The sequence below is a fragment of the Mytilus edulis genome, chromosome 11 (genome assembly GCF_963676685.1).
Source record: "Mytilus edulis chromosome 11, xbMytEdul2.2, whole genome shotgun sequence".
NCBI lineage: Eukaryota > Metazoa > Mollusca > Bivalvia > Mytilida > Mytilidae > Mytilus > Mytilus edulis.
Window position 1 is genome coordinate 430,037 of NC_092354.1, and position 22,048 is coordinate 452,084.

Consider the following 22,048-nt stretch of genomic DNA (forward strand, 5'->3'; position numbering starts at 1 on the left):
CGAGAAATTCCCGCACCCGGAGGCGTCCTTCAACTGGCCCATAAACAAATATAAATACTAGTTCAATGATAATGAACGCCATACTAAACTCCACATTGTACACAAGAAACTACCTCGTGTATAACCGTTTTGAGTAAAAATATTAATAAATAAACATAGAATGTTGAGCACCAGGAATCACAGCATCTATCTCGAACAGGAAAATTTGAAGGAAACCTAACGGTGATCTACAATTACTTATAAAGCCTCGTCATTTGAATTCTGGTGAGTAGTTGTATCATTGATAATTATACCACATTTCCTGATTTTAATATTAAACTAACTAATTGTATTGTTCCTATACAATATTGATGCTTGGAACTGTAGATTTCCATTATAGTAGACCAGGACAGTAGGTCAATGGAATGACACTTGTTCATAAGTAGACCAGGTCAGTAGGTCAATGATTTCATCGTATTGTGATGACATTTCTTTAATAAAAAGATGCAAAATGTGATTGCGTAAAATATTTTAGAAATTATTAGATAATTGTTTAAAATATTCTTCTAATCGCTGTATTCTCCAGACCAAAAAAAAAGCTGCAGTAATTGGCTATATAACAACAGCAATTGACTGTCAAGTCGGACCAATTGACTGTCAAGTCGGACCAATTGACTGTCAAGTCGGACCAATTGACACTGTTTCAATATTCAATTATACAAGAAAACAATCATAAAACTATAACTTTGGTACAAACAGAACGAACATATTAAGGTATAAACAGAACGAACATATTAAGGCAGAAACAAAATAAAATGATTATATATCAATAACTCTCATTTGTTTTAAATGTAACTTTATAAAGATATAAATCTAATAAATACACAAGTTATCTAGATGAAATAAAAACATAAAGACTAAAGTCTACAAAAAATGCAATGCAATATTAAGTTTTATCAAATTGAAACAGACTGAAGTTAGTTATTATGTGCAAAGTGCATTAGTTAGGAGATACTTCCTTTTTAACTTTTAGAATTATATGCAAAAATGAATGAAATCCTACCACTGAAAGTTACTTCCCTTTATTTTTATGCCCATTTATTTATTGTACTGATCATGTGCTAAAACACAGGAACACAAAAACCACACAAATGAGAATTAAAAAAAAAACAACCATATAAGACTCCATGAAATTAGTGTTTGTCTGGAGCAGCAATCAAACGGTATACTAAAAAACAAAATAAATTCAAACAAACTTAAAAAATAAACGGACCGAAAATATATGTTTTGATAAGATTAGAACCACAACAAAAAAGGCATTTGACGGCGAGTTGAGTTGTAGAATTACTTAAGAGTATACTAATGACTAGAGATGGCTGTATGTGAGTGGCAACATGTTGGTTTTTAAAATGTCCAGATAAATTCTTTTTTTAGTTCATGAAATAACATTTGTATCAATCAAGAACATATCAATTATATAGATGTACTGTTCCTAGGATCAATGATCAAAAGTTTTAACAAATGGAACTATAGATGCTACAGGAAACCTATGTTTAAAACGAATTTGTTGATATTCGTTGTTGTTCTCGTTGCTATATGTAACTGGGGGAAACCTTTTTTCACGTACCACAAGTGATATATCACGTGACACATACGTGATATATCATTTTATACGCTTCATATTGCACGCTGCTATTTTACATATTAGATTTGCATTGTTAGGCACTTTTAATTGATGTTTAATGAGGAATGCACTTCGATGGAATTATTTTCATTAGTTTTGAGGTAGCTATTTTCAAAGGTTCATCACTGCCATAAACGGGAATATATCCACATAAAGGTCAAGGTTACTGCTAGCATGTGCATAGATACGTGCAGACTGCTTCCATTGTTCACACAGGTATTCAATGTAGTGGCTGAAAAAAGAAAAGAAAATCGTAACTTCATCAACATACATGTATTTTATATTCAATGGAATCCTTGGTATTCTACTGTGTTTGGCTGATTCTAACAGGATTGACGCTCAACTTGCACAAATCAAACAATCATTTTACATTGCAAGAGTGCTGTATATGACCCGGGTATAACTTCCTATTTCATGAATTTTGATATATCACAAAAAATTGTAAACCTACTATTTGATCAACTTAAGTTAAAATATAGCCATGCAATTGAAATCTTAATTATAAAGGCATGTGATTGCATTGCAAGGTTATAGTCACATGGTCATAAAAAATGTAGCATTTGAATGTTAGTCCATTTAGTACTATTTGAAATAATCACAGATGTTAATTTTATAGTGATCACAACACCTGCATAATTATTTAATTTTTACTATTGGTATATGATGTTTACTATTTTATAATATTTGCATTGTGTATGTCGTTACATACTGTCTGCCTTCAACCTCTCGGGGTATAAATGTGCATTTCTTAAAAGTATAAATTCATATTTAATAAATATATATAATGAAAAGAGAACATTTTTATGAACCGTATATTAAAATTGAGAATGGAAATGGGGAATGTGTCAAAGAGACAACAACCCGCCCAAATAAAAAAACAACAGCAGAGGGTCACCAACAGGTCTTCAATGTAGCGAGAAATTCCCGCACCCGGAGGCGTCCTTCAGCTGGCCCCTAAACAAATATATACTAGTCCAGTGATAATGAACGCCATACTAATTTCCAAATTGTACACAAGAAACTAAAATTAAAATAATACAAGACTAACAAAGGCCAGAGGCTCCTGACTTGGGACAGGCGCAAAAATGCGGCGGGGTTAAACATGTTTGTGAGATCTCAACCCTCCCCCTATACCTCTAACCAATGTAGTAAAGTAAACGCATAACAATACGCACGTTAAAATTCAGTTCAAGAGAAATCCGAGTCTGATGTCAGAAGATGTAACCAAAGAAAATAAACAAAATGACAATAATACATTTATATATATTTCTTCATCTATATAAATATCTAATTAAAATTAATACATTTTCTTAACTTGTGTCTTGTATAAAAGGTGCTTATGGCACTTAGTGTAGAGATGGTTCAAACAAGATAATGTCGAACACTTAGTAGTGTAGTGATGGTTCAAACAAGATAATATCGAACACTTAGTAGTGTAGTGATGGTTCAAACAGGATAATATCGAACACTTAGTAGTGTAGAGTTGGTTCAAACAAGATAATATGATCGAACACTTAGTAGTGTAGAGAGATGGTTAAAACAAGATATTAATATCGAACACTTGGTAGTGAAGAGATGGTTCAAACAAGATAATATCGAACACTTGGTAGTGTAGAGTTTGTTCAAACATAATAATATCGAACGCTTAGTAGTGTAAAGTTGGTCCAAACATGATAATATCGAACGTTTGGTAGTGTAGAGTTGGTCCAAACATGATAATATCGAACGCTTAGTAGTGTAGAGTTGCTTAAAACAGTGTAATATCGAACGTTTGGTAGTGTAGAGTTGGTTCAAGCATAAAAATATCGAACACTTATTGTAGAATTGGTTCAAACAGGATAATATCGAACGCTTGGTAGTGTAGAGTTGGTTCAAACATGATAATATCAAACACTTAGTGTAGAGATGGTTCCAACATAATAATATCGAACGCTTAGTAGTGTAGAGAAGATTCAAACAGGATACTGTCGAACGCTTAATGCTGTTTCGTGTTGTGCTCTCTAATTTTTTTATGTTTGTCTTTCTAAGTTTTTGTCTCCAAAATAATTCAAAAAGGCTAATTCTAACGCGCTGCACGGCTGCACGGTAGCATATGATTTATACTGTTTGATTTTCAGAAAGAAAAAAAAATTCAGAGCATTCTTGAAGACCGTGCTGTAATTTATCAAGTGGGCTTGTGCTCATTGTTGAAGACCTGCTGTAATTTATCAAATGGGCTTGTGCTCATTGTTGAAGACCTGCTATAACTTATAGTTCCTAACATCTGTCATGTGTTCTCCTCATTCTATATGTCCACAACATAATAACGTCAAACCATGATGGCATAATCATGTCTGACAAAGACGTCATAATCACATCTAACAATGACGGCATAGTCGTGTCCAACAATGACGGCATAATCACATCTAACAATGACGGCATAATCACATCTTACAATGGCGGCATAATCATGTCCAACAATGACGGCAAAATAACATTCAACCATGACGACATAATCTTGTCCAACAATAACGGCATAATCAAATCCAACCATGACGACATGATCATTTCCAACCATGACGACATAATCACGTCCAAACATGACGGCATAATCACGTCAAGCCATGACGACATAATCATGTCCAACCATGACGACATAATCACGTCCAACCAGACGGCATAATCACGTCCAGCCATGACGACATAATCACATCCAACCATGACGACATAATCATGTCCAACCACGACGACATAATCACGTCCAAACATGACGGCACAATCACGTCCAGTCATGACGACATAATCATGTCTAACCACGATGTCATAATCACGTCTTACTATGATGGCATAAAATCGTGAAAGGATAAGCATATACATTTATTTCATTTTGAGGTATTAGATCAGCATAGATTTTAAGAAGCTAAAATTAAGCAGAAAATTGCAAACTAGAAGATACACTGATTGTTTTACCTTCCAGCTCATTAAAAGCAGATTCCAGAAAGGTACACCTGTGAAATGAGACAAACCCCAATTTGACCTTTTTATTATTATTATAAAGCATTTGCCCCGGACCGAGGTGTGTACCGGCAATAACACCTTCAAGGACATAAAAACTTCTACTTTCTCTCAAAGGCTTAATGAAGAGGAATTATGAAAATTTGATAAAATGATCGCCATGGGAAAGACTATCTTAACCTTGCAACAACGGATGTAAATTCATGCAAATGTATTGCAGTTCCAAAATATGTCATTTGGGTTAATTGAAATTTTGCCCCATGCTGAAGCCGGGCATTTGTTATTCCCTATTAAACTCTTTTTGATCCCGTGATTACATTTTAGAGCAAACGCCCTTATATGAATGCTAATATTTTGTCTTAAGACTTAAGACTTAACCCGTTATACGACAGTGACGGATTCTGAAGGGGGACCAGCTCCAGTCATACTTCTGTGATTCCCTATATAATCAACTAAATGTTTTCCATAAAAGCCCCCCCCTCCCCCATTGGATTCGCCAATGAAACATTGGTAATGAAGATCACAAGAAATAATAACTAATAAACAATAATTATACTACGCTATTTTTTTCTGCGACAATAATTATCCGGATTATATTATCCGCAATTGACCCGTCATGGCTGCAATAAGACATTCACTCACGCAGATGCTCAATGTACACGGTAACATAATGATTTTGGTTTTCCTGGCAAAAAGGATTTGTTTAAAATAAAATATCGTTGTAACAGTGTGCAATTGCACATTCACTTATCAAGTCCCTATGTCGATATGCAAATATAACTGTTGTAACCATAGTAAGGAAACATTTATGCTTCAAAAACTAAAAATTGTGTTCGTTTGAATAAAGGAGTAGGTTCAGTAAGACCCCTTTTTGGCCCCAAAATATAGCAGTTTTACAAAATTGTTAAAATGTAAACCTTTAGTTATTTATTGGACAGTAGAATGCTTCTGCTACATAAATATGGGCTGTTTTTGACAATACAATGCACATATATCCGGTACTAGGACCATTAAGTCATGCTAAATTACTGAAATCCTCATAATTCTAGCATTTTAGTTAAATTTTAGACGGTTTTCGTGTAAAACGAAAGTGGCCGCATTCGTGTTCATCCTTAATATTGAAATGTAAGTTGTATTTTATGATAATACATAACATATATAAAGGTTGAGGATGAACACGGATGCGGCCACTTTCATTTTTTCCAAAAACCATCTGAAAAGTGACATTTTTCGGCATATTAGGTAGATTTTTCATATTTGAGCTTGAATCGGATCGTTTTTAATGACTAAATCTGTTAAAATCTTTCACATAAACTAATTAATTCAAATAAAATAAAAGTGGTCAAAATCTTTCGTCAGATGAACCTGAAGTTTGAGGCCAAAATCGGTCCTTACCGGACCTACTCCTTTGCTTTCAGTCAGACTTATAGTTTTTCTGTTATGGAAAATAAAATCTGCTCTTGTACTGGTAATGATTGTTGCTTGCTTGCTGAATGTTCAGTGGGTCCAGTGGCAAATATTTCATGCATATGTAAGACGCTGATTTCTGGATAAAAACAACCTACTATAATACTTACATGTATTTTTTAACCGTGGTATATACTGTGACCAGAACAGACACGTTCTAGTTAGGTCTATTGTTTCCATAGCAATTTCTCTCCCACCTTGCAATAAAGCGTACTGGTGGTTATCTGAAGTAAACTGCTTCCATTTTTGAACTTCCGGATGACTACAAATATACAAGTTAAAATATTACATTTTCAGTAGATACATTGTATAATGACAGGGGAAACGAATATAACTAAAATTGAGAATGGAAATGGGTAATGTGTCAAAGCGACAACAACCCGACCATAGAACAGACAACAGCAGAAAGTCACCAACAGGTCTTCAGCTGGACGATAAACAAATATGTATTCTAGTTCAGTGATAATGAACGCCATACTAAACTCCAAATTGTACACAAGAAACTAAAATTAAAAATAATACAAGACTAACAAAGGCTAAAGGCCCCTGATTTGGGACATGCGTAAAAATGCGGCGGGGTTAAAAATGTTTGTGAGATTTTATATTAGAAAGGAGTAAAGACTGGCGTTTAGAATATGCACCAGCATACAATGAATTAAATTATGTGGAAATGATAAATCTGTTTGGCAAAAGATGTCAACGCTATCCGTATTAATTACCCGAAAAAGATAGGGTATATCAGGGTAGCGACTGACGTTTTACTAAAAAGTAGAATGGGGCTGAATATTGAAATACTAATAACTGTCTTGTTTTAAACTATAGATACAGATCAAGATGACTATAGTCACCCTTATATTGATGTGCATGGATTGAATGTGTGTGTAACTTCTATCAAGTTAAAAAGTGTGTATAACGTAAAGAAAATTCAATATATCAATGAATGTTCAAGCAAGGGCATAAATGCATTTAATCCATAAAGGGAGCAGCTCTTTTTTATAAAGATTATTCAATATTTGGTGGGTTGAAATTATTTCTAAATTTTATTATAAGAGTGAAATTCGACAATTTTTCGATGTTGCATCAAACTGACATGAAGAGCAATGCTTATGGATGTTATTTTATGGATTAATTACACCTTATGTAAGAATCCTGGGTTTTGATTGGTTGATAGCCAGCGTATTTTTTACCAATTTACTGTTATCAAATGAATATCGATTATTTTTTAACGCCGCCGGGGTATATGCAAAAAGGATATGCTTGTTTTACCCTCTCTGCCGTGGTATTTGCTATCCGACTGGACGATTGTAACGTCTAGATCATCAATGCGTTTTAGAACATTAACATTCGGTGTAATTAAACAGCATGTTTGATGACGCAGGTGTCAGTACCCCGCTGGCGCTTGCCCCCGTTGTAAAGGGGTAGTTTCACAATAAAATGTATAACAGATATATCATGTTCTTGAGGGGTATTTGCGAAAAATACCAGTCTTGAGAATGAATTTCCCTCGCCTTACGGCTCGTGAAATTTAACATTCTCTCGACTGGTGTTTTTCGCAAATACCCCTCCTTAACATGACATATCTGTTCAATATTAAGTTAAACAAGGGTTGAATGTGCATAAACAAACAATATTAGTGCATTGGATTAAATGACAATTTAATTGATATTCACACTGAAAAGTGGGTCGTCTGATATAGGCGGAACAGTACGGAATAAAGTAAAGTTAGGTTAAATTATTATTTCTTATATAAACAATTTAGCTTTTTTTTTTATACATTTGTATTTTCATAATTCCAGTAGACATTCTTCGGGTCTTGAGTCCGCATGCAAATATAAGAAATTCAGAGAAAACAAGCACTAAATCTTTGATAATTACTTTTTCTTAGTACTGTGTATCCTATCTACAAAATAAACGCGCAGTTTGTTTTATTTTGATTTTTTATCACGGACGAGTTACATAATAATATTTTTACAGAAGTATTTATTTCAAATAAGTACGGATCATATATCTGAAAACAGTAATTATAAAAACACAAATGATAGTTTTACTTCAAAAAGATCAGCATGTTTATTGAAACCTCTGTGCTTTCGACACCACCACGAACTCGACACCAGTTAGTATCGTCTCAGTTGTGTCAAGTTAAACAAAGAATAGGCTGATCAAAGGGATATTTGTTTTATGTAAGTATGCGTGCATGACAATGCATATTCACAAAGATCGGAAGAATGTAAACGATTAACATTGGAATGTAGTATTATAAGTAAAAATTTGATATATCGTATAATAATAATCTGCATATGTTATTGGCTACTAGAGGAACAGACCAATAATGTTAGAAGTACTCGGTACTGACATGATTTAACGAACTTTTCTCAAATTGGTCGTTTATAAATTTTGAAATAATTAAGAAACTAAGGTTTCAACTCCCTCAGGCAAAGTTGACTTTAGATGAATTTGGCTACTTATTTTAGGTATTTTTGTCATAAAGCTCTATTGGCTACTAGAGAAACAGAGCATTTATTACTGTAATATGCTATCTCAAAGTCAGTATGGCCTTTCAAAGAAAAACAATAGATTCAAGACAACACTAGCACCGGCTGTGTGGATTTCTTCTCATTACAGATAAATGGTGTTAAATTTTGTACGCCAGACGTGCGGGATCGTATAAAAAATACTTAGAAGTGACGCTCAAATCAAAAGAGTTCAAAGGTCAAATAAAGTACGAATTTGAGAACTACAAATTCCGATTTTAAGCTAAATAAAAATCTACGTAATGCAAGATGCATGATCGGCACCAAATTCATATTGTCGAGGCTTAGCCACAACAACTAACCGACTGCGATGTCGAGGCTCATTTATAACTAACATTATATTGCGATGTCGAGGCTCATTACTCTATTGGTGGACTATCAGTCTCCGAGGGTATCATCAGCTCAGTAGTCAGTACTCGGTACTGACATGATTTAACAAACTTTTCTCAAATTGGTCGTTTATAAATTTTGAAATAATTAAGAAACTAAGGTTTCAACTCCCTCAGGCAAAGTTGACTTTAGATGAATTTGGCTACTTATTTTAGGTATTTTTGTCATAAAGCTCCTCAACGGTTTCGGTGCTTATACATCTTCGGATTTCAAATGTTTAGCTTTGAGCGTTACTGATGAAGGTAAATCCAGAAAAGCGCTTCGGACACATTAAATAATTAAACGTGTTGTTTTCAAATTTTTACAACTTAATTCATATTGCGATGTCGAGGCTAATTTACAACTTACATTATATTCCGATGTCGAGGCTCATTTACAACTTAATTTATATTGCGATGTCGAGGCTTGTTTACAATTTACAATATATTGCGATGTCGAGGCTTGTTTACAACTTAAATCATATTGCGATGTCGAGTCTCATTTACTACTTAACTTACTAGTATTGCGACGTCGAGGGTTGTTTCCTCTTTACATAATATTGCGATGTCGAGGCTTGTTTACAACTTACACTATATTGCGATGTCGAGGCTTGTTTACAACTTACATCATATTGCGATGTCGAGGCTTGTTTACAACTTACATTATATTGCGATGTCGAGGCTCAGCAATAGCAACTTATGTAGTCGAGTATTAGTCCCAACATTTTACTACTCACTGATTTGTCGAGATATCAGTTTCTTACCCAGTTTTTGCAAAATCTGTCCAATAATCCATCATATTTCTACACAAAAACTGTTCATTGCTGCTATATTTACGGTTGATTAATTTTAAAGGCACTCCGAATACATATTCTACTTCATCCCCATGTAAAACACCGGCCCACTCCGGCCAATCACGTGCTGATGTTAACTGGTCGAAGAAATAACCATAAAGTGTCCCGTTTCTGTTAGGGTAGCGGCTAAGAAGATCGGCCATTTCTGCTACTGGACATTTGAAATTAAAATCTCCCGCTAAAAATAAATTAATATTAATAAATTAATGTACATGTATTGACAAATTATTTGAGAATATAAAATTTAATTTTGAATGTAGCACATCTTCTGACTGACTAAACATGTTTTGTTTTTTTTTGTCTTTTACGAAATAACCGTGACGTCATCGACTATTTTTTATTAATAAAACATTAAACATAACGAATGATTGTGATATTTCTATTTGTCTATTCAAAATATGTGGTGTGCACTTTTCAATAACGCGGCATGCGGTTTATTCAGTGTGAACCATATTTTGTATGTTATTTCTTCATCTATAGATGAGAGCAAAATATTGCAGTCATGCCTCAAAAAGTCGTAAATACTAGTTTAATTCAATAGCGATGGGTTATAAAGTCGAAAATTAATACATAACAGAAATTTCAATACCTAAATTAATATAGACAATGTGCATGGTCTTGTGGAGATTTGTCTCTTTGGCAATCACACCAAATCTTCTTATTTTTATATTTGTTAGCCGTCATATTAAATTTTCGTTTATTTTTTTGGCACAAATCAGGGTGTCGTTAAAGTGTTTTATATTAAAAAAAAAAGAAGATGAACGTGGTACGATTTCAAATGAGACAACTCTCCACAACAGACCAAAATGACACAGAAATTAACAACTATAGGTCACCGTACGACCTTTAACAATGAACAAAGACCTTACCGCATAGTCAGCTATAAATGGCCCCTTTATCCTGCGTCATTTTAGAATTGTTTATAGCTGAACATACGGTATGGATTTGACTCATTATTGAAGGCCGCACAGTGAACTTTATTTGATTAAATCGTCATTTCTAATCTGGTTGGTAGTTGCATCATTGCCGGATCCAGGGAGGGGTGGGGTGGGGGGTCCGGGGGTTGGAACCCCCTTTTTTTTAGGCCGATCAATGCATTTGAATGGGGACATATAGTTGGGATCCCCCCTTTTTAAAATGGTTGGATCCGCCCCTGTGCATCATTGGCATACCCTTGTAGATTTCGAAAAGAGCAGGGTAATTGCCCTTCAAGGCAGCACTCGCACCCCCAAAGAGCAGGGTAATTGCCCTTCAAGGCAGCACTCGAACCCCCAAAGAGCAGGATAATTCCCCTTCAAGGCAGCACTCGCACCCGCAAAGAGCAGGATAATTCCCCTTCAAGGCAGCACTCACACCCCCAAAGAGCAGGATAATTCCCCTTCAAGGCAGCACTCGCACCCGAAAAGAGCAGGATAATTCACCTTCAAGGCAGCACTCGCACCCGAAAAGAGCAGGGTAATTCACCTTCAAGGCAGCACTCACACACGCAAAGAGCAGGATAATTCCCCTTCAAGGCACCACCCGCACCCGAAAAGAGCAGGGTAATTCCCCTTCAAGGCAGCACTCGCACCCGAAAAGAGCAGGGTAATTCCCCTTCAAGGCAGCACTCGCACACGCAAAGAGCAGGATAATTCCCCTTCAAGGCAGCACTCGCACCCGCAAAGTCGAAAGGTATTATTATAACTTATTTCCAATCCACTATGAATAAATGTATTTAAACTAATTGGCATACCGCATAGATCTTCTTATTCTAATATTAAAACAAAACTTGACTATTTCTTTAACTAAGAGCCTCTCGTCTTGTTATTGATACTATAAAGACAAACAATTGATAACAATAAGACTTATGAGGGTCTGGATAAGGGTCCTTCATTTCTGTATTTCGTTTATTTTTCTAACCCGTGTTTCTCTATCCTTTATACTTATTGCCCAATCTTCTTTTTTTGCAATATTTCTGCACCTCATTATTCTCAATTATTTACTTTTAGTCTCAATTTTTCTCTATTTATAACTTGTTGAGTCAATTATTCCCCATTTAGTAAACCCCCCTCCTCACCCTCATTTATAATTGACACGTGATCTGTTCTTTAATTTCCTGAAGGACACTTACCTATATCGTCTAAGACGTCAAAGTAGTATTGTGACGTAGTTGCATTACTCCAGGCATTGTAATATAACAAAATTGCATCAAAAAGTAATCTGTCTTTGTCTCCATTAATAAAAGACAAGCCATCTTGTGATACTATATATGGAATCTCCTCTATAAAATCCCCCCGACTCATATTTCTACTTGTAGGATAATTCATTTTGTCTATTAAATAGTATAAAAGGAAAAAACTGCCTTCATCTCTATTGAAACCAAATAAAATGTCTTTATTTGCAAAATAATCAGTTTTCATAATCTCTGTTGGACTCTTGTGAATAAAATAATTATCGAGCGTAGGTGCAAAAGGCCATTGCACATGCGTCATGGGAAGATTCCATGCTTTATTAGTTAAATCGTCTGTTGAGGTCTGTCGTAAACATTGAACAGTTTCTGAAGCAGATTTTCCTCCACAAGAAACTTCATCCGCTAAAAGTTGAGCGTATTTTATTGCAACGTCTGGTGTTTGATATGCCCATGTCGAAAGTAACGAAGCACTCTGTAAAATTGCACGTTGAAAATAGTTCTTTGATAAATCTGACGCCATTAAATAAGAGACGCTTGCAGCTCCGGCGCTCTCGCCAAAAATAGTTATAGAATCTTTGCTGCCCCCAAAAGACTCTATATTATTATATATCCATTCTAGGGCAACAGCCTGGTCCAAAAGTCCTGCATTCCCAGGCGCTTCGGAATTACCCATATATAAGAACCCGTATGGACCGACCCTATAATTTATCGATGCAATAATCACATCGGCGTATGCTGATAAATAAGTGCCGTCGTAAAGGTCAAGAGTTGAAGTGCCATAAATATACCCACCACCAAATATCCATACAAGAGTTGTCAATTTGTTCCCTGAGGTTGTTTTTGGTTTCCATATATTTAAATAAAGACAATCTTCGCTACTATTTGTATTATAATTCCACATTTCCTCACCAATTTGACCAGCAGTATTGTTAAATGTATGGAACTTAATTTGGGGACATGAATTTGGAAGCACTTTACAGTCTTTCGTATCTGACCAGTTCTGTAACGGTTCCGGTCGTTTGAATCTCAAGTCTCCGACAGGTGGCGCAGCAAAGGGAATCCCAAGAAAAGTAGAAACGATTTTGTTACTGTATGATGCCTGTTCAAAGCCTTGAATTCGTCCGTTTGTTGTTACTACTTCCGGGTCAACAGAGACCACTATATAAACGGTAAAGGCATGCACCAAAACGACCACATAGTTTTTCATTCTCCTGACTTGGTTTCTGAAAGAAAAAATGAAAATTTTTATCGACTTCTAATCCGTTTTTTGAAATGAAGATTTCTTAAAAAATAACATGTACCTCTTTCTTGGAAGGAGAAGGATCGATAAGAAAGGATAGTTTTGGATTGTTTTACTTATACATCAGCAAAATAAAGAATACTGTTAAATGCAACTGCAGTAAACCAGAGGCTAAAAGTCTGTTTTGTTTATCTGGAACAAATGCATCTTCAGCCATGGGCATCGCAAATATTATACATTAAACTATAAAATTCATGACTGATTTCTGTGTTTGTTGTTCTTTTTTTCTGTGTACATTTTTATTCTTTTTTATTAAAGTTTTCGTTTGAAAATTGCTACAAATTATCATTAACAAGATCTCAAAGGACCAAGCTTTGATTCCAACTAGTCTTGTAGTGTTAGAGGGAAAGATCTTGGTAAACTTTAACGAATGACATACGGAAGGATGGCAATGGATGTGCCATTTTGCCCTATATGTTAGATGATAAAAAAAAATGAATTATGTGTCCATGGGACACATATTATGCCCCCACTTACATATTTAAAGTAAATCAAAGTGCAATTCTTCGTCAAAACGTCAATTTTTCCATTGTAAAGGGGCATAACTCTAGAACAGAAAAAGTGACGACACGAAAGTTTACAAGTAATCTGTAAATTGTGTTAATACGCATTGTGTATAAGTTTTATATCATTTGGTTGAGGCAAACTTAAGTTAGAGAACGGAAACTGAACATTCCGAAGTGTTTACAATCATAAAGAGGCATAACACTAGAATGGTAAACGTACGTATCGCCACCAAAAATCAAACTTGATCTGAGTGTTGTGGTAATAAGCATTGTGTATAAGTTTCATAATATTTGGTTGAGGCAAACTAAAGTTAGAGAACAGAAGCAAAGGTCGGAACGTACGTACGGACGGATAAGGGTAAAACGTACCCCCCACCCCCTCCCCCATAAGACATCATAACATGGTCATTGTTGTGGTGACATTGATGTAACTAAGAAATACCTGAAATTGTTCAATTTCTATGATGTTTGTCTTAAAAATATATCTTTACATATTTATCAACAAAATATTTTATGCAAAGTTTATAATTAAAAGACGTATCTATATATTTAACTGACCGTGGCACATGACAAAAAGTTACTTTTAATTAAAACATTACAAAGTAAATTTACAAAAATACAGAGTTATATAAGGAATATTCAAATCGGATATTCCGTTATCAAATGGCAAAATCAAAAGCTCAAGCACATCAAAACGGAGAATAGATACCTGATAACGACAATAAGTCAATCTATCTTACATATAACCACCGTGTGAAATGATCTAAAACTTGACAGGAAAGTTACACCATACAGAAAAAGAAAAAAACTCAAGATGAAGTATAAATGTATATCTATTGCTGTATTGTCCTATAAATGTCAAGTATTTTGTCATTATAAATCGATCTTTAGAAATTATTTTGTCTATGTATATATACTTATATACAGGCTATAGATTTCAAATGTTAAAAACGCGCTTTAAATTCTTGTCTCGAGTGCTCTTCAACTCTTCGGGTTTTTTCTCTCGTATTACATCACTTTAAGACACTCGATTAATGAATTAAAAAAAAATTGTTTACACCTGGTTTTAACATAGATTGAAAGAATTGGGTTTACAGCTGGTTTAAACATAGTGTGAAAGATAGCGAGTGTACAACTAGTCAAAACATAGCGCGAAAGAAAAAGGGTTTAGAACTGGTTTAAACATGGCGTGAAAGAAAAGGGATTTACAACTGACTAACACATATCGTGAAGGAAAAAAGTGATTACAACTGAGTGTAATCAAAATCTTGCGTTTAATCAAAAACTTGGTTAGGTTGTTGTCTAATTAGTAATCTTATATTTAATATGATTATGCTCGAGTGCACATTGTGTAGCTTGACAGTGATGTATATGATTACCAATAGTCGTTGTTCTAATTATCATAGAACGCGGGCGTCTGCATATAGAGTTTGGCGCACAGCGTTTAATGTCTGCATATAGAGTTTGGCGCACAGCGTTTAATGTCTGCATATAGTTTGGCGCACAGCGTTTATTGTCTGCATATAGAGTTTGGCGCACAGCGTTTAATGTCTGCATATAGAGTTTGGCGCACAGCGTTTAATGTCTGCATATAGAGTTTGGCGCACAGCGTTTTTAAAATGTCTGCATATAGATAGGTATAGGAAGATATGGTATGAGTGCCAATGAGACAACTCTCCATCCAAATAACAATTCATTAAGTAAACAATTATAGGTCAATATACGGCCTTCAATACGGAGCCTTGGCTCACACGAAACAACAAGCTATAAAGGGCCCAAAAATTACAAGTGTAAAACATATAGCGTTTGTTTAATGTTTGCATATAGAGTGTAATGCATATAGAATTTGGCGCACAGCGTTTAATGCCTGCAAATAGAGTTTGACGCATAGCGTTTAATTTCTGCATTAAAATTATAGAGTTTGATGCATAGCGTTTAAGGTCTGCATATAGAGTTTGACGCACAGCGTTTAAGGTCTGCACACAGAGTTTGACGCAGAGCGTAAAAGGTAAAAGTCTGCATAGAGTTTCACGTACATGGTTTTAGGTCTGCATACAGAGTTTGGCGCAGAGCGTTAATGGTCAAGGTCTGCATATAGAGTTTGACGCATAGCGTTTAATCAAATGGAGAATTTAAATGGGGAAAATGTCAAAGAGACAACATCCTGACCAAAGAGCAGACACCAGTCGACAGTCACCAATGGATCTTTGGCGTCTTTAATGTTTGCATATACAGTTTGACGCATAGTGTTTAACATTTTCATAGGGAATTTGACGCACGGCGTTTAATGTCTGCTTGGGCTTGACGTACTGTGTTTAATATTTGCAAAAAGATTTGATGTCTGCATATCGAGTTTGACGCACAGCGTTTAATGTCTGCATAAAGAGTTTGACGCGAAGCGTTTGAATTTGTTTACGCTCAGTTTATACAGTCTATATGTAGAATTAAGGCTGTGTGTATAGAGTTTTATTTTGACGCTCGGTGTATACAGTCTGTAGATAAATTATTATTTGACGCTCAATATTTACAGTCTCTATAGGCAGTGTGATATTTTGACGCTCGGTGTATACTGTCTGTATAGGTAGAATTTGACGCTCAACAACTACTAACTGTATATAGGTACTGAGTAAACGATTTTAAGTGTACCTCGTTTTTCTCAAGTATTTAACAAATTTCTCCAATTTGTATAAATCTACGTCAGCGAGAATATTAGTAACGTACATCGCGTTCAATAACAGATCACTGCGTGTGTGAAGATATATTACGGCACTATTCACCATATAACCTTTTCATAAACTCTTTTTAAATCAAATGTGGGAACATAAATTTCTACTTTTCTAATCAAAGTCTAACAATCATGATATTCTGTCTCAAATGTTTGCTTTCGAGTTAATTATAGACTAATGTGTACATCGGCCCACTTTCTGCGACAAAAATTTCAGAATAATGTGTTGATCAAATCAGTCATGCAAGATCTTTTTGATTAGGTAATTTTTGAAGAAGTAGAATTAGTCTTAGATTTGAAATTGTTAATTTCAATGAGACAGCAACCCTACAACAAAACTAAACATTTAATCGTCATGGATCTGTAAAAACTAGTGGTGAATAAATCAGGCATAACTAAGGGAGCTACCATTTGTTTTTATATAGGGGAGGGGGGCTAGGATGAAATTTGAAAAAAAAAGTCGGGATGACAATTTAGGTAAAAAAAAGTCAGGATAAACTAAAAAAAAAAAAGGCAGGACCGAATAGAGTGAAAATAAAAAGGCAGGACAGATATTACAACTAAAAAAAGTGCAGGACAAAAATTTTCATCCTAGACCCCCCCCCCCTTTTTCCCATATAAAATCAAATGGTAGCTCCCTTACCCTACAATAAACCCAAATTATAACTTTGAGAACGACATAAGAAAATCACCGAGGATCTTTTCCCTTTGAATCAGACCAATAATAGGTTAGACAAAATAATAAAAATCAGTAACAGAAATTAACACGTCTAATGCATGTGTTGAACGTCGGGTTTACACATGTGTTGTACGTCGGGTTTACACATGTGTTTGTTGTTTTAATTTGTTTTGTCTTTCGATACAAAAAGAATGCGAAGATACCGTGGGGCTATAAAAGAAATAAACGTCGAATAAAAAAGCAAACATCACCATAGTCCACGATGAAACTACATTTCGCAAAACTATTTTTGAGCAGAACAGAAACCATTTAAGGTGGTACCTAACATTACAGGGAGATAACTCTGTAAAGTCAGCTAAACGTTTTAATTACGTTGTGTTGTAAAAGGAATATTAAGCTTCTCAATGATCAAAATTGGTGTTTGTCAAACTGCTATATAACCAGTGTAATTTTTCTGACAAAACGGTTGGTTCAAAATTTTTGAATTTTTTATATTTTTGTTGAAGGTCAAAGTACATACTTTGACAAAATTTTAAGAAAATTAAACGAGCCAAATTAATTTTAGTGAAAGTGTTGGGTACCACCTTTAAAAAACTAGAGGCTCTAAAGAGACTGTGTCGTTTATCTTGGTCTATGTGCATATTACTTAAACTAGGTTGTATATCTTAATTACTTTATTTATCTATCTATAATGAACTTGGTCCAGTAGTTTCAAAGGAAAATATTTTGTAAAAACTTATAAAAACTTATAAAAATTTACAAAATTTACGAAAAATTGTTTAGAATTTACTATAAAGGACAATAACTCCTTAAGGGGATCAACTGACAATTTTGGTCATGTTGACTTATTTGTAGATCTTACTTTGCTGAACAGTATAGCTGTTTACAGTTTATCTCTATATATAATAATATAGGAGATAGTAACCAAAAACTGCAAAATTTTCTTAAAATTACCAGTTAAGGGACATCAACCCAACAACGGGTTGCTAGAAAAAGGCTGGATGTACGTAAATTGTTATGTAGAATTAAAGACGATAAATAGCACGTGGTTTAGTTTATGAAATCATAATCTGAAATGTTATATTAATTGATATTAAGAAGAAACATCCATCTGTCAGTTCAATGAATTCTCCATATAATATAACTTTGAACTCTTAGCATATTTCTCATATAGTATTGCATTATGTCTTTGAAGCCGAGATATCAATACATACGTCGTCTGTTTCAGTACAGCAGTGGAACAGATTATTAGTGAAAGTTTGTCCAAATAAAAATCTTACGCGTGAGAAAGAATAGAGCTTTCTTAGGCAAGGTTAATAATTTTCACTTTCCTCTTCCTCGCCAATGATGTTTGAACAGGCCTTTAAGTTTCTCAATTTATACTAAATCATTATTTTCAGTTTCAAGAAATGGTGATTTGTTCAAGTTAGAATAATGTACTTGGTATACAAAACTAAATGTCATATACTGAACTGATGATTAATAATATCGTGATTCTTATCGGTTTTGTTCATTGTTGAAGGTGACCTACAGTTGATTTCAGTCATTTGAATTCATTTTCAGTCATGATCCACAACTCTAATATAACTTGACTAAACTGTCCTGGATTTTTTACATTTAATATGCACCCAAAGGTGTACAAGAACCCGAATTATTTATCTTAATTGTCAATGATTATGAATTAAAATAGTGACGGATTCTCTTATTTTCAATTATGTTTCCCTATTTCGTGACAAATGCAAATGTTTTAATTAAGCGAAAAACTGCACAAAAGTAATTTAGGATTTTGAAATTATTTACAGCATGGTAATAGTTTCTATACTTAAAGCAGCTTGGATTTACGAAATATAGTTTGACGAAGGCATTTTATTACAAGTAAATTAAATGTATATTAGTTCACATACTTCGAGAATGTCAGTGGGGTGTTTTATTTGACAGATCGAATTCTAGAAAAAATAAAGGTTGGATACATCTTTTAAATTTATTCATTAAATCAAAGATATTTTTTTTTTTAAATATAAAGAAATATAAAATATTTACCTATGAATGTTTCTGCTAGTCCTCTTGTACACAAGTATGTGTCTGAGGTTATGAATAAAATCTCGTTAATCTTAATCTAGCTAATTCCTTGCAGTTTGTCTTACAGGTATTTTACAAACTCCGTTCTGTATACAGTTTAAATTGAATATGTCTTACGTGAAATACATTTCTTATTTGTTACAGAATACAGTTACGCCCCTTTCAATTACACCATATAATATAGGTGTCACTTTTAAGCTTTTATGACAACTTACGATTGTCGTAACATTCAAATTGTCGTAAATGAGATTTTAATGGATTCCAATTATACATTTTATCTTTTTAGAGTGTCATGGGGTCAAACGATTAGTCTCGGACCTATGTTTCAATTATAAGATTGATTGACATAATACGTGCCTTTGAAAAATAATAACTATTTGATTGCATTCGTTTCCGGGTACTATGACCTCGTTATGACATTCGGAAATGTAAACATCGACTACATCTGAATCATTATCAGATAAACAAATGAATAAACTTTCTTTGTGCATATATTGTTAAATGTCTCATCGAGAAAAAGAAATTATATTTTCTGGACACACATATAAATGAAATACTAGAGTAAAAATTTGTTAGTCGTGTATGGTTTTTTTTTATTCTAGTTCATTAAGCAAGTCAATATTCTTTAGTTTTACTGATACGTCCGTTTTCACTTTTAATACTAGTTCTTTATATTCTTTGGAGTTTAGTGTTAATACGTCCGTTTTCACTGATCAAGCACATAGTTTGTTTAGTGGCCAGTTGAAGCCCGCCTCCGCGTGCTAGAATTTCTCACTGTGCCGAAGACCCTGGCATTGTTGACCTTCGGCTGTTTTCTGTCCATTTGTTCCGGTTTTTGTCTCTTTGACACATTCTCCATTCCATATTTCCATCTTCAATTTATCCAAGGGAAATGTATAAATGTTTTAAGTATGGCGTTCATTATCACTGAAATAGTATATATTTGTTTAGTGGCCAGCTGAAGGACGCCTCCGGGAGCTGGAATATCTCGTTGCATTGAAGACCTGTTGGTGACCTTCTGCTGTTGTCTGATCTATTGTCGGGTTGTTGTCTCTTTGGCACATACCCCATTTCCATTATCAATTTTATTTTGTTGCTTTTTTTAAATAAATGCTTTTAGAAGAATGTTTTTGTTATCCTGAGCGGATTTTGTTAGCCCAGATCCCCTTTTGTGGATCCGGAGCTACATATATATGTGATAAACCAACAGTATCACTCCAAACGTTGGCTTGTCTGCCCTTCTTCCTTTTTCAAAATCCTAGATGCGTGCGCACCTGGTTGTATTGGTACAAACGTTTCATGCAATTGATTCCAGGCCTTTTGGCGTTATTTTTAGGGTATTATGTCGAAAGAAATCTATGTCATATATACTTTTTTATATTCTTTATATATAAAATTACAATTTTTAAAATTCCTTCAAAGATATCGTCCGTAAATACATGTATATGATACTCGTAACTTTATATGTTAGACTGTTTAAAACTGTTCCGTAATTTCAAACTTTTTAACACGTCTTCATCAATTCAGTGCATATAAACTCATCAAAGATACTAAGATTCAAATTTTTATTTGCGCAAGACGAGCGTTTCGTTAACAAAAAAGAAAACTCATCAGTAACGCTTTAATAAAAAAAAAAAAGTAAAAAGACCAAATAATGTACGAATTTGAAGAGCCTTGAGGACCAAAAATTCCTAAATCTTTTGCTAAGTTTATACAGTTAGCGACGGTTATCTATTCCTGAGAGGCCTTAGTATTTAATTATACTGCATATGTTTATATAATGTTGGATTTGAAATACAAAAAGAATTGTATAATTTTGTTTATACGTACATGTAATTGATAAGTGCGTCCAGTGACAAATAGTTTAAACATATTCAGGATAAATTAAATTTCCAATAAAACCCATGCCAATGTTCTCCAAAGAGTGAAAACTATATATATAATACCGTAACCAGTGCAATCCGATGTCACGTTACGTTGAACTACTATATAATTATATAATAATATAGGAATACCGTAACCAGTGCGATCCGATGTCACGGTACGTTGAACTACTATATATAAAATTCTTTTTTCATTACTCGATCAAAATACAGCACCAACAATATAGTTTAATCCTACAAAGAAAATAAATATTTCCTTTAAATCAACTTTAGATAATCTCATTTGAAGTCACTAAAAGAAGAATTATTATTAAAGAATGTATATATATAGTCCTTTGCACGGCAAACTTAATTTTTGACCGCTGTATTTTAATAGCCTTTGACTTCATAACATCCTAAAAAATAACCCCAAAAGTCAAGGAATCAATTGAAAAGTTTGTACCTAATACAACCATATTGCCTATAATAATGATATTTATGAAAGGAACTATATATTTCCGGATCACTTCCAAACCGTTTTTTATCGGCATTTTCCCCTTGATCTTACTGCCTAAATTTATTAACATCATGGACAAGGCTTAATACTTCTGTTCTACTTCAACAATAACCAAAACTTGCACAATACGGCCTTCAACAATAACCAAAACTTGCACAATACGGCCTTCAACAATAACCAAAACCTGCACAATACAGCCTTCAACAATAGGCAAAACCTGCACCTGCACAATACAGCCTTCAACAATAACCAAAACCTGCACCTGCACAATACGGTCTTTGATAATAAGATAAACCTACACTATAATGTTAGCTTCAACAAAAAATTGATCAA

The 22,048-nt window shown here is 34.2% G+C and overlaps 1 protein-coding gene across 3 annotated transcripts in view; it reads right to left on the bottom strand.

The window, feature by feature from the left end:
* Positions 1-818: 818 nt before the first annotated feature.
* LOC139495024 (acetylcholinesterase-like) overlaps positions 819-22,048 on the bottom strand; it is a 28,763-nt gene continuing 7,533 nt past the window's right edge. The window contains exons 1-6 of one of the 3 annotated variants that reach the window (XM_071283173.1): positions 19,298-19,435; positions 11,988-13,270; positions 9,788-10,055; positions 6,235-6,386; positions 4,613-4,650; positions 819-1,895 (exon numbers count right to left, since the gene is read on the bottom strand). In XM_071283173.1, coding sequence (XP_071139274.1) covers positions 1,884-1,895; positions 4,613-4,650; positions 6,235-6,386; positions 9,788-10,055; positions 11,988-13,254 — 1,737 coding nt within the window. In that variant the 5' untranslated portion in view covers positions 13,255-13,270; positions 19,298-19,435 and the 3' untranslated portion in view covers positions 819-1,883. Of the gene's footprint in view, positions 1,896-4,612; positions 4,651-6,234; positions 6,387-9,787; positions 10,056-11,987; positions 13,271-19,297; positions 19,452-22,048 lie in introns of those variants that run through there. The other 2 variants (XM_071283171.1, XM_071283172.1) reach the window with 2 other exon arrangements.